At 42.4% G+C, this 20,691-nt stretch overlaps 1 protein-coding gene across 11 annotated transcripts in view; it reads right to left on the bottom strand.

Moving 5' to 3' along the window:
* Window positions 1-20,691, bottom strand: part of IQSEC1 (IQ motif and Sec7 domain ArfGEF 1) — a 260,347-nt gene that overhangs the window by 11,948 nt on the left and 227,708 nt on the right. For all 11 annotated transcript variants that reach the window (XM_063411979.1, XM_063411968.1, XM_063411969.1 and 8 more), the window contains 7 exons: window positions 9,363-9,524; window positions 8,032-8,154; window positions 7,135-7,301; window positions 4,889-5,028; window positions 3,367-3,396; window positions 2,072-2,197; window positions 685-784 (listed from right to left, as the gene is read on the bottom strand). In XM_063411979.1, the coding sequence (XP_063268049.1) occupies window positions 685-784; window positions 2,072-2,197; window positions 3,367-3,396; window positions 4,889-5,028; window positions 7,135-7,301; window positions 8,032-8,154; window positions 9,363-9,524 (848 nt within the window). The remainder of the gene's footprint in view (window positions 1-684; window positions 785-2,071; window positions 2,198-3,366; window positions 3,397-4,888; window positions 5,029-7,134; window positions 7,302-8,031; window positions 8,155-9,362; window positions 9,525-20,691) is intronic.

Raw genomic sequence — 20,691 nt, 5'->3', positions numbered from 1 at the left:
AACTCCTGCAGCTCACCCTGGGCTGTGCTCAGTTTATCAGGGGTGAGGGTTTGGTCACAAACCATGAATTCAGTCAGGCTGTCTCCCTATGTACCACACAAATAACTCTGCTCTGCTGTCACTACTGATGCTGTATTTGGGCTTAGAAGCAGGATTTTAGCAAATTATTTGGGTTTTGGTCTGCTAAGAAGCACTAAAGGTAAAAATAATATGGGGCTGATGCAGACTGTAAGAGACATAAACAAAAGGTGTCAGAAAATGAGAGTTTATGCTTTGTATTTAAATTTGAGGTAGCATACATTATCTAGGCAGAGTTAAGCCATAGATCAGGAAAATAAATTAAATAGTGTTTTGAATTACAGATATCATCGTAAGAGTCATTATTTATTATCACTCAGTTCCAGCTAGCTGTACCACTGACTCAGCAACAGATGTGTTTGTTTCTTGGCAATCCCTTCATTCTTTACAAGCAATCACAAACATATTTGGGGAGATTTGGCTTCTGACTACATCCAAAACACTGTTTTCTATACTGACAGCATCTTGTTTTAAACTTTAGAACTAAGTTAAATCCAGAGCAATTTTATTCCCAAACTCAGAATCAAGTCCTGTCCATCCCTTTCACTTACACCATTTTTGTTTCATTTATGAACAGAGTGTCCTCCAAAGAGAGGAAATACTTACACTGGTTCTCAAAGAGAAGAACTTGCATTCCATAGAGGGAAAAGGACTGTCGAAAACTGTATGTGACAGAGTTCTTCTTCTTCTGAAAAATCTTGGTCACCTGAAAGGTATCAGATGAACAAAGTGAAATACTCCTTCTACCAAATGTGCCTGTGGAAAATTACTGCTCTGAAGAATCAGCATAAGAAAAACATTTTATTTAAAAGAAAGTTATAGATCTGTCAGAAGAAATGCACTTGTCATTTTTTCCATTTTTAAAATGCAACTGATGTATTTAATCTCCTGCTACTGAAAAAAACAAAGCTCTGCAGCATCATCTCTCTACAGCAGAAGGGTTAATATTTTATCCAGACACAAAGCTTTTGTGTTTTCTCTCCTCCAGAACTTTGCTTCTTGAAATTCCAAAACCAACAATAACCATGCATCCTTTCTGTGCTAGCAAAAAATGAAAATATGTTTAAGTCCTCTTTAAACCCCCCAAAATTTAGGTGCTACCACACTGACAAATTTGGTCTACATTATTTCCCAAACAGTTTGATAAAACCACTGATATCTAAGTAGTAAAAAATAGCAGAAAACAATGTTCCATCAGTTTCCACTCAAGCTCCCATTTACAACTCCTAGGTTATAGTCAGAAGCAAAAGGATTAATGTATTTTATTTAATTCCTGTGTTTAAGGTCTGCAGGTATGTTAAAAAACCACACACAATAAAACTGGGTAGATGAGGTGTGTCTTTTTCCTAACAGAATATGAAATATTTAGTGTAGTTCTCAGTTCTCAGGTAACAGCCAAGTGCATTCCAAATGGAGTGCAACAAATTTCCCTATTTTTAAGAGTAAATCAACCAAATAATTCCAAGCTGTCCTGAGTTCTGCGTGTCTGCTTTTCAAAAGACTGGGTCAAGTGAAAGTCTGTGAGGGCAAGTGCACACTAAAAAGTAAAGTCAGCTGTAAAATCTATTTCAACAGATCCTATTCCTATTGCAATGCACAAACAGATCTGGTTTATAGAACATCTGGGGAATACAAAGTAGGATGTAATTCTGGTTTTCCACAAGTACCTTGAATTCATTATTCATGGAATAAATAATGTCTCTGTTTATCCTTTAGGGCAATGGGTGAACTGAAGGTGAGGGTTTTTTCTCTATACAAAAGCTACTGCACCAAACACCTTCTTACAGAGTGCAGCCATCAATAAAAGGCTTCAGTTTAAAAGCAAATTATACAGAATTAAAAAAATAAGATATACATCTCTTAATCATCCCAGGATTGTTGGAATACAGGGAACCAGATATTTACTTTTAGGAATGCTCATGGACTTCATCATCAGTGATTTCATGGAGATATGATTCTGAATACCTCATTCCCTCTGCCTGGAAATACCTACCACTAGAAGATCATTAAATAAAAAGATTTCTCGTTGGTGCAATCCAAGCTTCTGAGGTTTATTGGGATCTGGAACTTCAAACAGCCTACAGTAGCAAACAAGCCTCCGGTGGGGGAGAGAGAGCACCTGCAATAACACAAAAATTCAGAATTCATGCAACAACATTCAGCCAAGAAAGAACATTTTTTTTATACACGGAATCTTTTTTCTCTAATACTTCAAATATTTTTACCTCTAAGCCCATTAGACCTTTTCATCAAAGGACCAACAACAGGAACATAAGGAGTTTATGCCACTAAGTTGCAGGACATTGAAACTTCATCAAAGTTCTTCTCTGAAATGCTCTCTAACAGCCTGCATCCCATACAGGATGGAAGCTCTACTGGGATACAGTTTTATTTTGTGAAATGATAGAAATGTGAAAGAAATTAAGATTAACCTGAGTGGAAGCTCAAAGCAAGGGCTGATTGCTTCCATGAGCATTTTTATTATCAGAAGAAAGGATGCAAAGCAAGTTTAACTTTTGTGAGATGCTGTAGGTTACTTTTGTCAGCCACTGAGTTAATTCAATTTGTTCATTCCCTAATACCAAGAAAACGGTGACATCAGGACAAAGCAAATGCATTTTCAATCTGCCTTATTTTCTCAAGCCAGCAAGAAAATCAAGACTGAGTTTCCATTTTCTTATTGGAAAAATCTGCTGAAGATATCCCTGAAGCTGCTGAGCGAGACTTAATTTCTTTCGAATGCAAATGATGAGATCTCGTTAACAACACCAAAAAAAATCCATAAACTGGTGCATTATAAGAACAGTTTTAGCTCTATTACTGACCATGCCTGTAATTTACATCTGGAATCAATATTTCCAATGTTCATCCACCATTCAGAAGTGAACTTTAACTGGCAGTATCTTTCCAGAGTATCGTTCAATTCTCAAATGCACCAGAAAGAATAAACACACCACGGCTCAGGTGGAAAGTGAGGTGCATGATTTAATGATTTGTTTTTTCTTTACTGGTTAATTTCTACAGTGATAATAAAATTTCAAATAAATAAAAAGTGTACTAAAAAGGCCTAGAAGACCCCAATAAATTAAGCAGCCTCTGGGAAATACATTTTTAAGAAAATCTTTGTACTTTGGAGAGTTTTTACTATAACACAAAGAAAATGTTGCCTGAAAGAACATCAGTAATTTAAAATTTTAAAATGGAACAGAATGTCTCGTTTCCAGTTTAGGAAAATGCTGCCAGTTACAATGATTGTAATTTTTGAAGGAGTAGGAGAGAAATACCTACACAACCAAGTCCATGGTGCAGAGATCCGATCTACAGTAGAAAGACACATACAAGTTGATTAAACTTCAGAGAAACACAGAACTGAATCATAGCAAGTAAACATGGCACGCTCTGACTATGACTAAATGCCTATAAAGTAAAAACAAATAGAGCTATCAATAAAGACTCTTGCCTGTTTCCTAATTTCCTTGCACACAGCTAGAAAGTCTCCCACCAGAAGAATCCTCCAAGCTAGGACTCCAGCAAGGGCATTGTTTTCTTAATCCCATTTAAATTACAAGGTCAGGATTAGTTTTAGGATTTGAATTGCCACATGTCTGGATAAAAAAAGAAACATGGAAAGAAAGCATCTCCCACAGAAGACTATATATAAACCTAAACCCCAGTTACAGAAACAAAGTTTCATATTAAGTGCCTGAATACTGCCTTCAGAATATTTATTTCCCTTCTTCTCAAAAATAGCTTTTATAAAAGTTTTGCTTTCTTTCCGCTGCTTCTCCAAAAAGATCTCCTCAGCACTTTCTTTACTAGAAACAGACCAAAATTAGATTTTTGGTGGTCCCTCACCCCCTTCCCCCATCCCCTAAGGCTTGTCTGAGAAGAGATTACAATTCAAAGCCCTTTAGCAGGAACAGGGAGAATCCTGAGATCCTCGTTCTTTTCCTCAAGAATAAGTCCCCCAGCCCATCAGACCCTGCTGCAGGGAATTTCCCCATGAGCTGAAAAAAACCAGATACATGGCTTCAAAACCATGCAAGTTTAGGGGTTTTTGCCTTTGTTCTGGGCTGTCTTTGTGACTGTTGACATGAAGGTTTGAATTCAGGAAGGCTGAGCATCCACTGGTCCCTCTCCACATCAGTTACCTTTTCTAGCATGGAAAATACTGGTCTTAAAATGTTGTGCTCCTTAAAATCAGAGGCAAAATGCTGTGGCCTTTCTTTTCTCTCTCCTTTTCCAACAGATGCCTTGAGGATTCACTTATATAGCAAAATATTTCAGTAAAAAGCTTATCTTTGGATGCTCAAACCCAGCATCAGAATCTCTGGTACCTGATTTCCAGATATGTCCTGAGATAAAATGACCCCATGTCTCCTTACAAATGCCAGGGCATAGGGGCAGCTGAGCAGGTGACAAAGATGCTGATGTGAACAGAACTCCTCTGTTACTCTTTTAAATGATGGAGCTGTAACTCAGAGTGTGAATTTTGAAATGCAGTTCTCTACAGTATCACATTAAGAAAGCAATTTGTTAGGAAATAAACAAGAGAACTGCCTAAAATGCAGATATTTCAGAATAGTAAAGCTTCACAATAAAGGATTTTAAGACTCCTATCATCACGTCACCCATGACTGCAAATAACAAAATTCATCTGCATGGATACTCCAGAATTTAAGAGAACCTTATAAGGAATTATTTTGACAGTTTCTGCCCTTTGCCATTTGTGGACCAGTCTGCAGTGGGGGCAGCACAGCTCTGCTGCCCTGCCCTGCCCGTGGCCCCTGGCAGAGCAGAGGGCACTCACCGGTTTCTTGCCCACGATGAGCTTCTCCACCTTCTGCACCTGGGACACGTGGTCCTCGTTGGTCTTCAGCTCGCGCTTGCGGATGCGCTCGTAGATCCCGATCAGCATCTCCCGCGGGATGTCCTCACCATCATCCACCCCTGCAGGGCCAAGCTCTGTTAGCAGGGCCTGACTGACACAGGGAGAGGACAAAAACCTGGGCAGCCTCTGTTCCAAGCTCTGTTAGCAGGGCCTGACCCACACGGGGAGAGGATAAAAACCTGGGCAGTCTCTGTTCCAAGCCCTTAGCACAAACCTGACCCACACGGGCAGAGGATAAAAGATAAAAACCTGGGCAGCCTCTGTTCCAGGCTCTGTTAGCAGGACCTGACCCACACGGGGAGACAACAAAAACCTGGGCAGTCTCTGTTCCAGGCTGTGTTAACACAGACCTGACCCACACGGGGAGAGGATAAAAACCTGGGCAGTCTCTGTTCCAGGCTGTGTTAGCAGGACCTGACCCACACTGGCACAGGATAAAACCCTGGGCAGTCTCTGTTCCAGGCTGTGTTAGCAGGGCCTGACCCACACGGGGAGAGGATAAAAACCTGGGCAGTCTCTGTTCCAGGCTGTGTTAGCAGGGCCAGACATGACCCACATGGGCACAGGATAAAACCCTGGGCAGTCTCTGTTCCAAGTTCCAAGCCCTTAGCACAGACCTGACCCACACGGGCACAGGATAAAACCCTGGGCAGTCTCTGTTCCAGGCTGTGTTAGCAGGGCCAGACATGACCCACATGGGCACAGGATACAACCCTGGGCAGTCTCTGTTCCCTGCCCTCCCAGCACTGCCTGTCTGTGGATGTTTGTGCTGGTTTTTCCCAGCTGCCAGCCAGCTCCTCCTGTGTGTCCTTGTGCTGCCTCAGCCAGGCACAAGAAGGGGTGTGAACATGATTTAAACACTGATTTTGGTCCAGAAGCTCGCTGCCCATACACCAAGACATTGATGGGAATCATCCAGGTTTGAGGGTTTTTTGTTTTAGAACTCTCACCTAAAACTAAGATATAAAAAGGCTGATTTCCTGTATGATTTTTTTTGTTTCATATTTCCTCTGTTTGGTATTAAAGCTACAATGAGTAAAATTCCTTTTTAGACACTAAAACCTCCATATGACATTCTCCTAGGAATACACCCCTGGGAGGACACGAAAGAACTATTTCATTTTGCCTCTCTCTCAATATTACTCAATGCTGTTCATTAAATAATTTCCTATGTGAGAACCTTATGAATGCAGAAAATCAATTTAACCAATATTTCCTATAAGATTTCAACAAGAACTAGTTTACTCTGAAAAAAACAAGTCAGCAAAATAGCCCAGATCCAATATTATTGTTTAGCACTGTGAGATTATCATTGGCATGGCATTCTAACAAATGCCACACTGTCTTGAATGCCTGATCCTGAATTTTTAATAGCAGTGGAAGGAGTCCAATTTCACTAAGTGACTTAACGCTGGATTTTCTGGGGACAGGGAGATGCGTGTATCTTTTTAAAATAGGTTTTAAAGCAATAAACTCGCATCTCCCATTCAGAAGCAAAGACAGAATATTTTGTCACCCACTACAACTCCTCCCATAAAAAATACAGTGATAAAATAAAATTTGTTTGCAGATAGAAGCAGGCAAAACCACCTCTGTTCTGTGCCACATGGCCAAGCCTTCCACAGCCCACCCTTTGTGATTTACAGCTGCAGCAAGGTAGCCTGATACAGAAATGCCTGCAATAACAAGAATTGCTGGCATGCACGCTGGAGCTCAGAGAGAATGTGCTGTGTCTAATTCCACAAATGTAACTGGAGCATTATGCCAGGAGATGCATATCAGGCCTTTGGAGTATCTGTGGATTTTACAATAAAATCTCAGAGCTAACTTAAACTCTGCTAAGCTGAAACATCTGCTAAGCACAGGTTGTTCATTGCTGCCCTGTATCAATCTCAGGGAATAAAATCACCAACCAGGACTTTCAAGATCTGAAATTCCAGAACACCGCAAGTATTTTGGTTTGACTGGTCCTAAAATGAAAGGTCCTGACAACACATCCATCCTCTCAAGAAAGAGGAGATAAAAATGACGAAATATTACACAATTAGTTCTGGTTTTGTTGTAGAGAAATGACTGAAGTCTGTAGGTGACGGGAGCATGAAGTTGCTCCCAGAGGCCAGTGGCAGGGAAAAGCTTTTGGGAGCGCTGCCCTTGGTGTCTCTTACCCCTGAGGTTCTTGATGAAGTCCTCCAGCTTCATCTTGCGCTCGGGTTTGACGTTGGGGCTGTACATGTCGGTGTTGAGGAGGATGATGGCGAAGGCCAGGATGAAGATGGTGTCGGGGTTGCGGAACTGCCGCACCACGCCCGGGTTGCAGATGCAGTAACGCTGGCTGGGAACACCAGGGGAGGCTGTCAGGGCTGGGAGCTGCTGCTCACATTCACCAAAGAACTCGGCTGCTGCATTCCACAGCCTCAGCAAGCTGCTGTGCCCTTTCCAGACACAGCTTTCCATCCAAATGTTTTCATAAGGCAACACTTGAACGTGCAAGGAGTCTGTTTCTACTTCCACTGTAACTTCACTTACTAGAGTAACTTCCATATCCCGTTTTTTTTAGTGATTAATACCCCAACACCAGGTAAGAACACAGCATTGATTTTGGCTTGCTGCCACGTGGTGATTCCACCTTATCCTGCCCTGGATGCACCTCTGTCAGTACTGATCAGTGACTCCTCTTTCTCCCACTGTTGTAGTGGTTAAGGAAAAGTTAGGAGTATATCTACCCTAAAAAGTGCATGGGCTTATAATTCCACTCATATAAACTACTAAATCCAAATATATTCTTAGAGATGTTCACAAATCCTTGAGGATCTTTTCAACTGATGCCAGAAAGAACTTCTGAGAAAGTTCTATTCATACAAATGCCACACACAAACAACACCAGCAAATGAAACTTCCTATTCCACACTTAGCAACCCGCCCCCAACCAAGACATGTTTGAAAGTGCAGCTCATGAGGACACTGCAATAATCAGGAAAGTAACTTGGATAAGGCCAAGCTCCCCAGTTGTGCAGTGTGACTGCAGAGCAGCAGGTTTCTGAGGGATTTATTTCACATCCTACCTGAAAGCTTCAATGAGCCGCTCCACCTTCTGGGCTTCTCCTTGGACACGGATGTGGGCCTGAAATTTCCTGAGTGCTTCATCCAGCTCCATTGTGGAGAAGTCCATCTCATCCACCACACAGCTAGGACAAAAACAGATTCACACCGTGTCTCTTCATTTCTAACAACACACTGCCAAAAGGAAGATTTCGAAACAGAAAAGCTTTTCCATTTTCCACAGAAAATCTATTTCTGACAGAGATTCATGGAACTGTTTTTTAAACTTTCAGCAGCAATTGCAATAATTGCAGGTAAGCTGTGAAGGAAGGTTGAAAATAACAGATCAATGAGAATATGCACATGTGAGCAGACCCTCGTGTTTTTTAACAGAAGAGTTGCTGGAATGATAAATATCTGACCATTGTAAGTGATGTACCACTGCCACAAATAATTATTAGTTCTGTGCTTCCAGGCCAATCAACTATCACAATGCCCCCAGTAATAATAAATAGTTTATACTGCTCAAAATATCGTATCTCAGACAGCCTGCAGCAGGCACAATAATCTCTACCAAATGGCTCTGTGTCTAGGAACGTTCTTAAATGCAGAGAAAAAAATAACCTTGTTTGGATACTCCCTTATTATTACTGTAACTCTCATCTCCCCATCATTTGCCATGACTTTCAGTTAACATTTATGGAGAAATAATTACTGTCCTGCTCTGAAAATACAGTGCTCACAAAAAATAAAAGGGAGTAATTTTAATCAGCAACATGAACTATGTCATTCTAATACTTTGTTTGAAGACTGCTTAAAGTCAGAGGCTTATAAATTTCCTTTAAGCTTAGCTTTTAGTTTTGAAATGACCAGACATGAATCACTGCAAGTTACAGCACTGTAATGCAGAAACCACAGAAAGCACTATCCACTTTTAAAAGCTTTTTCTTAAATGTATAGATATACAATGACAAATTACAGTAGCTCATATTTTTTTCCAGTAACACTGTAGCTAATGTAGATTAACAGCAAGTAATTTATTCCCCTTGCTTTTAATATTTTTCCTTTTATGCAAAAGCACAATGAAACAACGAGCCTGGCATTCCAATCCTCACCTAAACTTTATTATCACTTCTGCAATAATGCTCACAGGCTTCCCTTCGCAGAAAGTTACACTTTCCAAAGCCCTTTTCCCATTCCAAGGTGTAAAGCTCGTGTCAAAGCAGAGTCAAAATGAAGGAATTAGCACAGTTAGGGACCCCCAGGAACAGCAGAGGATGGGGAAGGGAATGAAGCAGAGTTTCTGTGAGCCAGCAGTGCTGGCAGTGCTCAGCTCTGCCCACACCATACTCACTCGAGCACGTCCCTGTTGAACTGCTTCTGCCGATTGCCCAGGAACTCCCCGATCATCTGCCGGCTGAGCCCCTTCCTCTGCAGCAGGAAATGGGCAACCCCCACGGGGGTGTCCGGCACAAAGCCCCGCTCAATCAGGTACTGCACTCCCTTCTCAGGCTTTCTGAGGAGAAATGACACGGCAAAAATAGGAATTTAGATTCTTTCCATTCCACCTGATCACATCTGCCATTTACAGTCAATCTATTGAATCACTTTTATCCAATATCCCAGCAGGATGGGCTGGTGTACCTTCAGGAGTGTGGAGCTGAATGCATTGCTCACTGCCAAGAGCTGACAGCTTTGAGACACATCTCTGTCTGTTTTTCCACATCCCCTGCTCCAGAACCCTCCCCGTGAGAAGCTCTGGATGCAAACAGCCTCCCTCACCAGGGAAACAAAGCACAACAGCAGCTCCTGTAAACTCCTGTTGCTGAGAGAGAGGTACCTTCAGAAACTGAACTGAAATCTGCTGCTGAAAAACAAAAAATAAAGAGTTCCCCTGACATCACCCCTGCCTGTGGCAAAAGTTAAAATTAATGAATAGAAACACCTGAAGTAGTGTCACTTGCAAGCTGAGAGTACAAAAAATAAGGGGGAAAATTACAATCAGTCAAGCAAAAAGAAGCAATTAAAAATGGTGTAGCTCCCATTTAATTGAGATTTTTTAGTTCCTTCCTTTAACACACCCAGTGCCCCAGATTTCCCTCCCTCAGACAAGCACCTTCCCAGTTTCTGCAGTGTTTTACATCTCTTTACACAGCTCCAGATTTAGCTGTAACCATTTTCACTTCCCAAAACAAAGCAAACCCAAACCACTCATTTTAACTTATTAAGAAGTGTGTGCTGGGGAGGAAGGTTGGGACAGAGCTGGCAATAAAATATATTGCTTACAAAGACAGAGGCTGCTTTATTCTCAAGTGCTGCAAAATCCCCCTTACAGCACACACCATGCACTGCATCATCCAGCAGTGAAACACAGCAGAAAAACATCACTCCTTTTAAAAATATTCAAGGGGAATCTTTAGAGGAACAGTAATTCCATTATCAGCTTTATTTTTTAAGGAATTATCCCAAAATGTCCACCTGTCAGAGTGGTGGACTGTGAGGTTTGCAGCTTGCTGGATGACCTGAAAGATATTTCCTTTAAGGCAAGCAAAATCCATCTGAGAGGACAAGGTGACCGTGCTATTTTTGTACAAGGTTGATCACACAACCATAACCCTTCCCCAGGGTTTTAATTGCAAATAACATTGCTAAATACATCATCATTCAGTTCTCCTACTCTTTTACATTCCCTTATTATACACTTAATACCCTATTAAGAATTAGACAGATCAGAGAAATATATATAATTTAATCAAAAGGGAGTTCTCAAATCTCAATTTCTTTGTGGCAAAGCATCAGGCTTTGTGGCTCTTTTCATCTGGAATAAGATTACACACACGGTCATCTTCTAAAATTAATCTCCTTCACACTAAAAAGTCCCTTTTCTCTAAATAATGTAATTGCCATGTTCATATGCTTTTAAACTGTATTTCAGAATCCTTAATCTTTCTAAATTTAAATTCACAGCATCCAACAAAGGCAGGAATGGTTGTCTCTATCCCCCTTGTTAGTGAGCTACATTTGTCCACTAAATTCAGAGTGATACAAACCCAGGCAACACTCAAAACCCACAGCTTAATCCAAAAATCACCTTTAATTGACATATAGAAAATGCTGGATCATTACTTGCTGTACTAAAAATCAACTTGAATTCCTACCACCTGCAGAAGCCTGAACATTTAAAATCATCACAAAGATGAAATAAATTATTTTTCATCAGCCCCTCTCTGGTTGTATAATTTTGTGTAAGTCAGGGTCTGCGCTTTCACTTAAGAAGCTTTGTCTCTGGTTTGGTAATATGAAGTCACTTGATTTAAATACCCTTCAAACCAGGCTGGGTGAGTGTCCAAAAGAGAGTTAAAAATCCATTTACAGGACACTGGAAGCCAAGAGCTCTTTTCTCATAGATACTCCCCTCATGCTGGAGTGAATTATCAGGGAGTTTTGCTGTCTGGGGTTATTTGAAAGCAGTCTAGGATTATTTAGAAGTAGTCCAGTTTGTTATGAAAGCTGTAACCTGGCAGCAAGAATATGAAAATAACACCTGAAGCCGCCAGCTGTAAGAATGAAGGCTGCTCATTCCCTGTTTGATCAATCACCTGGTAAGTAAGGGAGGTTCAGGAGTTTATTGTGTTTTAAGCTCCTTCCCACCTCCCACCAGGTGGGACATTATCTTATTCACAGGAAAAGTACTTACCAGAAAATGATGATTCTTCCAGAGTGTTCTCAAGTGCTGCATTTCCAAGGAAATTTTACTTCAGAGGTGAAGTTAACAAAAGGTTCAGAGAAAAATGTACTCAAGGGGGCCTTCCCTTTCTGCTTTTAACATAAGCAGCATTTTATCTCCTTTTAAAGTGAGAGAAACTGAAGAACTAAACGGGATAATGGAAGTTTAAGTCATCTCCAACACCAGAAATTTCAAATACCACCAAGTCTGAAGGAGCTGCTCCCTGAAAGCACCAAGAGGATGTGCAGGTTGTGGTGCTGACCTCCTGCAAGCCACCAGAAACTCATTTACTCCCTCCCAAGGTGTTTTTTCACCAGGTATCTGCCAGGCAGGTTTGAACAACACAAGCGGCCAAGGATTCTCTGCTGGCAAACCCAGCTGTTTTAAACTGAACAAACCTTCCTTTTCAAACCAAGGAACAAAAGGAACAAACCTTCCTTTTCAGCAAACCCTGGCTTTTTCCAGGTGTCTCACTGGATGCAGCAGGGACTGGGACACGCAAGGCTCAGGACTCAGGTGGGACAGGACACCTGCACAGGTTATCCTCATTTCTGTCTGCTCACATTGGGCACTGAGCATTTTGTACTTACAACTAAGAGTCTTTTGTGATTAGGAAAATTCCCACTGATGGCTTGTTAATTACACAGACCAATAACAGACAAGATAAGAAATTTATAAATAGCAATGGAGGAAGCAGCAGAAGCAGAGCAGTTATTTTCAGATTTGAATACATTAACTAATATCAAAATAAACCTTCTAACGTTAGCACCTTGCATAGTTGATGATGTACTTATTTAGAGAACTTCTGATATTTACAAGGTTGCTTCCAAAATAAGTTTAAAAACGTCTTGTCTCAACAAAACCCAACAAAACAACCTAAAATGAAGCAACAACAACAACAACAAGAAAAAATCACAAGCATCTACTGAAACAAGAAGAAAAAATCAACACCAAAAGATGTGCAAAGTTATTTCCATAAGATTCTCAGATGCTGATTAAATGACTAAGGATCTTGCCAGAAACTAATTAATAACAAGACATTTAGGGTGCTTTAAAGTGACTTCTAAGGGGGAAAAAAGTGATGGAGGGATAAATGCAAACTTCAAAATAACAGATCAAGCCAGTATATTTTAATAAGCTCATTTCTTAGAGAGTACTGGCCATATCCAGAAGTGCCAAGACCTGCCAGGGTTTGAGAAGACAGGAAAACCAGGCAGAGACAGCTCCTCCTTTGAAGAGGGGAAGGGTAAAAGCTGATTGACTTCCTAAATGTATCCAAACTGTTCTCTTTAAACCTTTAGGAAATATTGCTTGTACAATAACACTGCAGTGATTCTGAAAAGTGAATTTGGTAGAGGAAAGGCTTTTAGTTGGATTGTGGATGGTTCAGAGGGATGAGCAGAGGCTCAGCATGCCCTGGCTCCTGGTTTGGTGGGACAGGACAAACCCAGTGTGAGCTGGGTGAGCACTCCATGGCACTGCCAGCAGTCCCCTCTCCCATTCCCATTGCTGGTTTGGGAATTCCTGACACACTGAACTAGGGTAAAAAGGTGCTTGGTGTGGATTGGGTTTCTTTTCTGTTTCTTCTTGTTGTTGTTTTGGTTTTTTAGTGGGTTTTTTTTGGCAGTGTGGTTTGGTTTGGCTTGGTTTTCCTTATTGTTTTTTAATCCAGTCAAGCTCTCCCTATAGCTGCACCCTCATTTGCAGTATCCAAGGCACAGTGAGGATGAAGTGCCTGTGTCCACAGCAGCCAAGAGGAGAGAATGAATAACAAGCACTGCCTCAAAAAGAAACCTGCCACAAAACCACAGCACAAAGGTGAACAAAGCCTTGCCCATCACTGACTTGCTAAACATGTAAAGCTTACAAACACCCCAAACCACATGAAATCTTTGTATTTCCTTTTACAGCTCACACAATGAGAGAGCTGTAAAATGAGAGCATTAATTAACAAGCAAGCACAGGAGATTTCCAATAGCCAGCAATGCCAGAAGTATCATCTGAATTGAGGCAGGGATTTATGAACAGTGTAAATAACCATGAACACACTGCTCTAAGAGCTGACTGAGGCAAGGGGGCAAAGCCAGCCTGACTGAGAGTGAAGCTGGGGGAAACCTCTAGAACTGCAGGATTTCTGAAGACACACCTGTGTTTGTTGGTTCCTTCTCTCTGCTACAGGAAAACCGAGACAATTTGAAAACGAGCAAACCAGAAGTACAAACATTTCTTAGAGGCTGTTAGAAACCCACAAACAGGAACACTTCACAAACATACAGCTGCCAAAGAAATCTTTTCATGTGAGGGGTGGAGAGTTTAATGCAGCTATGATGCCAGTTCTCTTAAAAAAAAAATAATAATCTCGCTTGCCTTTGATACCAGCGATCTCATTTTGAAAATATTTACAGCTTTCACAAAAATAAGCATTACTTCAACATTAAAAAACAGGGAGGCTTTTTAAAAGCAAGAACCTAAGACTTTTCTTAGAGTCGTTTAAGAAGTCAAATATTTTTAAATAACCAAGCTGGCAATAACAAGCTAACATTCTCCTTAGTCTGGCACACAGCTCAGTTTTGTTTCTATGGTTGTATTTCTTGCTTTGCTTTTGCTGAAGAGCCCACTGCAGCCAAGAGAATCCCTAGCTCTATTTTAAACCTTCTGGCTAAGAAGGAAAAAACCAGTATCCTTAAAATACTACCAAAACTAGTGCCAAAACAAGTCACCAGAGTTCACTCCACAGCGAGGCCAAAGGGGATTGAGAGGAGGAAAATGAGAGAAACTGAGTGGGAAGCCTGAGCTGTGCTTTCCTCAATTGCACAGCTGTTTAATGAAGAGAAAGAAAAACTGGCTGCAAATTGCATCTTCTGGTAACTACAAGAAAAAATCCCTGGGTCAGGAAAGCAAGCCTGGAAAGAGCACATTTCTCCCCTCTGCATCCCATGGAAACGGGGAAACAGTTATTCCCATGATTTGGGCAGGAGCACTCCAGTTTGCCCCCAGTGGGGATGATTTCTCCCACATTAGGATATTAATTCTCTAAAATTCACTCAAGACCCCCCACTGCAGATGGGAATGTCAGGGCACACTTGCAATCACACCAAATTACCTGGAGTAACCTCTGTTCATGAGAAGTTAACTTCTACTCATGCCACTACGGAAAGAATTCACCAGGAAGTGATCTCAGTGCCCACTTTTGTTTGGTGGGGGAGTAAAATAAAGAGAGGAAACTCTGTAGATGTGTATTTTCATTAAATTGGGCAACCAACTTAGGTGGTTCTACCATTACTTTCTGCCTCACCAACCAGTTTCTCTATGGCATCATTTCCTAACAAGGTGCTAGGAAATTATACATTGAACATTATTACTGCTACTGGATCTGAAAAGTGTTGCCTGAATCAGAGGGTAAAAAGTGTATAAAAGGGTAAAAGGAGTATCAAAGGCACCTAAAGGCCCCTGAGCAGAAAGTCTGGCTCATTCTAACAAAGAAGGGAAAATAGAGTTTAAAGCTATTCCCAAAGAAGGATTTTCCTGTGTAAGAAGCATCATTCCTGAGGAGCAGAGTGGAGAGGCACACGAGGCACACCCCAAGCATTGGCAATGCAGTAGCTGGACATGTCCTTGCTAGTGAAAACAGCCCTGAGTCATCCTGCCACAGCATTTCCTACCTCCTCATTATTCCCTCTCCCGCTAGTGGGCAGCCTGCTTTTTTGTCCCCCCATCTCTTTCCTTCCTCACAAGAAAGAAGGCCATAAAAAGGAAATGTTTTAGTTAAACAAATGGGCCAAAACACTCGCTGAGGTTGCTCTCACCTCCTCTGACCCCACTCATTTCTCACAGAGCAGGGACAGGAGTTTGTGGCTGCCAGCAGAGCGAAACACACTCCACTTTGGGACAGGACATATGGAAAACTGGCTGCCTCTCTCAGAACTGTGTGCCAGGGCTGAGTATCGCCCTTATGTTTATGCAAGTGTTGTCAGGAACGACACTTAAGGATGACTGTGTGCTTTAAATTAAGGAACAGCCTCTGTCTTTATGTCTTCTCGTGTCCCTGCCCTAAATCCTCTTTCCACACCCTCACTGCAGTTACACCAAGCAGGAGCACTTCTGCTTCAAGTTCTGCAACTCTGATGAGTAAAACTGGGAAACTCTGACAGTCCCATTCCCTTTGAAAAGGATCCCTTTTGTGCAAGTACAGTTTAAAGATCTCCCGATTTGTCATTTACGATCTACAAAACCTCAGTTGGTAGATATGAACTGTTAGACAAGAAGGAGTCAATAGGAGCTTCCCTTTTTTTTTAACTCCTTTTCCTACACAGCCTTCGCAGGTCCCTATTCCACCTGTCCCCTGCATTCCTGCAAAGGCAGCTGGTCACATTTGTCACCCTCACAATGTGACCACTGGAGCTTTTTGGGCAGAAGGAATCCCAGCTCTGGCCCCAGAGTCCCCCCAGCCGCTGTGTGGGAGCTGCTCAGGCAGTGCCATTCCCCCATCCACGGCTCATTTTGCACAGGAGGCATTGTCAGGGCTCAGCTCCCATTCCTGGCACGTAGCAGGGAGGCAGGAGTGTGCCCGGAATGTTTAAGGGCAGCCGGAGCTGGAGGCAGGGATGAGGTAATGGCTCCTGCAGGGATCCAGGGCCGCTCACACTCAGCTATTGCTGCTTCCAGCAAAGCCACATTTGCTTCCAGCATTTGGGAAGGTTTATATTGCTTTTTTATGGCAATAACAGGAATCCCCGTGCCCGTATTTGAACCCGGCGCTTTAATTTACTATTGGGTCTACATTTCAGCTGGTTTGGATGGGATATAATTTATGCTAATCAAAGCACTTGTTTTGGAAAAAAAAGGAGGAAAAATGGCTCCTCCGGGAAAAAAGATAAAACATGCACAGAACAAAGCAAAACACACAAAGCTTTTTTTTTCTTTGGGTGTTCTCACTTAGGGCTAAATGTTTTTAGAAATAATGAGAGTCATACTAAGAACATTCTTCTCCTCTTACTAAGTCCTCGGCATGTTAGAGGACAAGTTACATGGAGTGCTTTGATTTTAATTTTTGTTGGAACTGTCTGCGCCTGAATAATCTGCAGTCCAGATGTTGCAACAACAGTAAAGTCCCTCTCAGCACACACACGAGGACAGCAAATGGCTCTGTTGTGAAATCCTGGCCAAGCCTCTTCTCTCCCCCTTCCTCCTTCTATCAAATCATTCAAAAAAATCACTGAAGATATTAGGGATCAGCTGGCAAAATAAAAGAATTGGTTCAAAGGTCAAGAGAACCAACTCAGTATGATTTACACCTTCTCTCTCCTACTCAATCTGTATTTACAAAGTTTAAAATAATTAGAAATGTTTCCAACAAGCTTTCAAACTCAAATTGAAAGGAGGACAGTCCGAAAGCACATGTTTAGAGAGCAGATGTTAGAATGCTGAATGGAGGTCATGAGACTGACTGTAAGCAATGCAGGGAGCATGTTCAGCATCCTAACTGACATTCATTACCAGCATGATGGGTGTCAATTGAGAACACCAGATTAGTGCACTTATTACAGAAGATAAATTAAGGACTACTTGCAAAACTATTTTTTAAAAACCAAGTAAATAGCACTTGGTAACTTTTAAAGGATTCCAAAGAGAAACCAAGCTTGCAGCGCTTTCTGAGTGTAACAGTACACAGGAATCCATATTACCTTCAGTCTCTACCTGGAGATGGAAAATGATGGAAACCTTATACCTCTGTTGAATAGTTAAAGCTGCTTTCATGGAAAATAAATAATGTGCCTTCTCACAAATATTATTATTGTGTGCCTCAGATTTCCAACAAGAATTTATCTAAAAACTGTAATTTGTAATATTGTCTTTGGTACAATCCCACCAGCACTCAGCAAATTCCTTCCATATCTGCTTATTAAAATAAAAAACTTCTTAAATTAATATTCCAGGGAATCTAGAAATGTCAGAAAAAGTCTGCTCCTGGAATTAGTATCCAATTCATATCAACAGTGGGTTTTAAATTGGAATAAAATCATCCCCACCGGGCAATAAAGGAAGCCAGTAGGGCTTTCAGAGCTAAAGATGATACATCATTGCATATTGCAAACAGATACTCAAGCCTTTTTATCTCTGTCAATAAATCCTTTGGGAGAACTTTGGAATAGCAGGAACTTTGATAATGGCCCGTTATAAAAGAAGCTACAGCAAACCCTTCAGCACAGAGCGTTGTAAGGCACTGAGGACACACGGGGAACAGTTCTCTGTCACTGCCCTTTCCAGGGAGGAAAAGAGGACAAAAGAAGGGAGGTGGGGGGTGAAAGACATTTGGGAAAATTTATTGTAAAATTATTGCTGGCCCAGGCTCTGTTCTAGCACTGTAAAGTGGTGTCACATTCATGTACCCCCAAGAAATACATGTAGGATTAGGATGTAAAGCCTAAACTATGCCCTGGCATGACGCTGAGAGCAGCGAAACAGCCCCTGAGCTGCACTTTGCAGCCTCCCTCACCAGCAGTGTCAGCAATCAGCACCAGCAGGACTGGCTCCCATGGCAAGGAACACAATGCCACGGGAGCCCTGCCAGATGGGAGGACCATTTACAGTGCCTCCAACAGCTGATATCCCAGAGGAGACACTAAACATGACTCCAGGCTCTGCCAGATTAAAAACTGACTCTCAGCAATGCCAGCCCTTATCTCCCATCTTTTATAACACCAGGCACAGCTGCAGCAGGTTTGCAAACCTCTCTGCTGCCGTCCCGTTCTGCTGACAGTGCTTTGTTAGCACAGAAGGTGTCTGTGCCGCGTGCCCACGAGTGCTGAGCAGGCACTGCCCTGGCCCTGGCCCTGGCCCTGCCGTGGCCCTGCCAGGTGTGTCACCAGGGCAGGGGACACAGAAACCCCGGGCAGCGTTAGCAACAACACACCTGGCAGGGCAGGGACCCAGAGGTGTCACCCACACTTGGCAGGGCAGGGACCAGAGCTGTCACCCACACTTGGCAGGGCAGGGACCAGAGGTGTCACCCACACCTGGCACGGCAGGGACCCAGAGCTGTCACCCACACCTGGCAGGGCAGGGACCCAGAGGTGTCACCCACACCTGGCAGGGCAGGGACCCAGAGGTGTCCCCCACCCGTGGCACAGGGCTCAGTGGCAGCCCACGTGTGCAGAATGCCAGCCCTGCACTGCTGACCCACGGGCTCCTCACACTGCTGAGGTTCAAGACACAGCTCTAGGTAATCTCTCAGAACCATCAGTGAGTGCATCAGCAGCAGGATGGAACCTGAAAATCCTACCAGCATGGGGTGCAGTAACTGGTAAACCTGGTATTTCCAGCCTGCAGTCAAAACAAACAGGAGAATGAAATCACAGCTCTTTTTTCGTTGTTTTCTTTCTCCTTGTTTTTGTTTTTAAAGCAGCAGTCAAAAGGCCTCTTGAAGCCTTGTTTATAAGCAAACCGGTCTCGAAGGCTGGATTTGCATTGGCAGGATTTGCAGCCTGCAAAATAAACCTTTCTAGGTAGTGTTTTCCTTCTGCCTGTGAGGGAGGAATGGTTTCTAGTGCAGTTCTTCCAGTCCACATCCCCTTCCAGTTCCACTGAAGAAAATGCCTAATTCAACACAGCTGGCCTGCCCACGGCTCCCTGGGAGCCGCTGCACTCTGGGCATGCACCTGCAGCCCTTCCTTTGGGGAGGAATGAATGGGACACACACTGCCAGCCCGCTGCCAGGGGGAATCACTGCTGCCATTCAGAGCCATGGCAATGCACAGAGCTGCTCCTCAGTTGCAATTTCCTTGGCAGAAATTATTCCATTTCGGGAGATTCTTTACCTTCTAGCTTACTGGCTACTACAAGCCATCTTCAGAAAGTGTGCTTTTCAGTGAAAAAAATGATTATGAAAAGACTTTTCGATGAAAAATTCCATCATCGAGTGATAATCATGGAGTCACGGAATGGTTTGGGCTGGGAGGGACCCTGGAGATGATTTATTCCAAACCCTCTGCCGTGGGCAGGGACACCTTCCAATAGCCCTCCCAGAAAAACTATTTTCAATTACCTGTAATTTTTTCCCAGTGTCCTGTGTTCTCCATTCTCCAGGGAACTTTGTGCTACTGATGTTCTGCATCTACAGCGATTAAGTGAACTGGATCACCAGCAGTGCTCAACTTTTACCCCACCCATAACTGCCTATCCTAACAAAGCCTCTGATAAGAAAACTGCACTTTGGCTACTGAAAATTGTTATTGAAATAGAAAAGCCAGAAAAGCTAAAAACTGAAATTTCCCCTGTGATGATAGTGACTTTCCATGCTTTTAAAATCTTCATCCCTGTAGCACTCCTGCTGAACAAAACCGAAGTATTTGCTACAATTCATGCACTTCTTTAAGGTTCTCAATTCTTTGCATTTCAGCCAAGCTTCATGTACTACAAAGAAAGGACATTTGTTAATTAAGGCTTGGGATCTTAATTTGCAAGGAAGATTTCAAAGACACAGTGAAATGAACCTGAACTCCTTGTAAAAGACATCCCTAAAATTTCCTCTGGTAGATGCAGACATTTGGAAAAAAACTTGCCTTCTTGTACTAGGTAAGTTCAAAGCCACTTCTTTCAGTGCTTCCTCCAGGGTGGAGCACACATCCTCCCAGGAGCTGCTGCCAACACTCCCACTGCTCCTTCATTTTATGATGGTAAATGTGTTGTGAAGATAACGTGGTGAAAAGACAATGAAGTGACACTGCTGCATTGACCTGACCACTGCACTGACCGTTCACCTCAACGTGCAATTTGCAATCCCACCTGATGCACTCACAAGAGACTCCTGAGCTTTCACAAGAATAAAGCTTTGAAGGTTTTCCAGCTCCCTTTTCAAAACAATTCACAGATTTAGGCAGCATTACACTCTATGACAGTTCAATACCTGACACTGCACATTAAAGAAAATGTCACAATCCTCAGATATGAAGGGCCA

The sequence above is a fragment of the Prinia subflava genome, chromosome 14 (assembly GCF_021018805.1).
Source record: "Prinia subflava isolate CZ2003 ecotype Zambia chromosome 14, Cam_Psub_1.2, whole genome shotgun sequence".
Lineage (NCBI taxonomy): Eukaryota > Metazoa > Chordata > Aves > Passeriformes > Cisticolidae > Prinia > Prinia subflava.
This window is presented reverse-complemented; position numbering and strand designations above follow the sequence as displayed.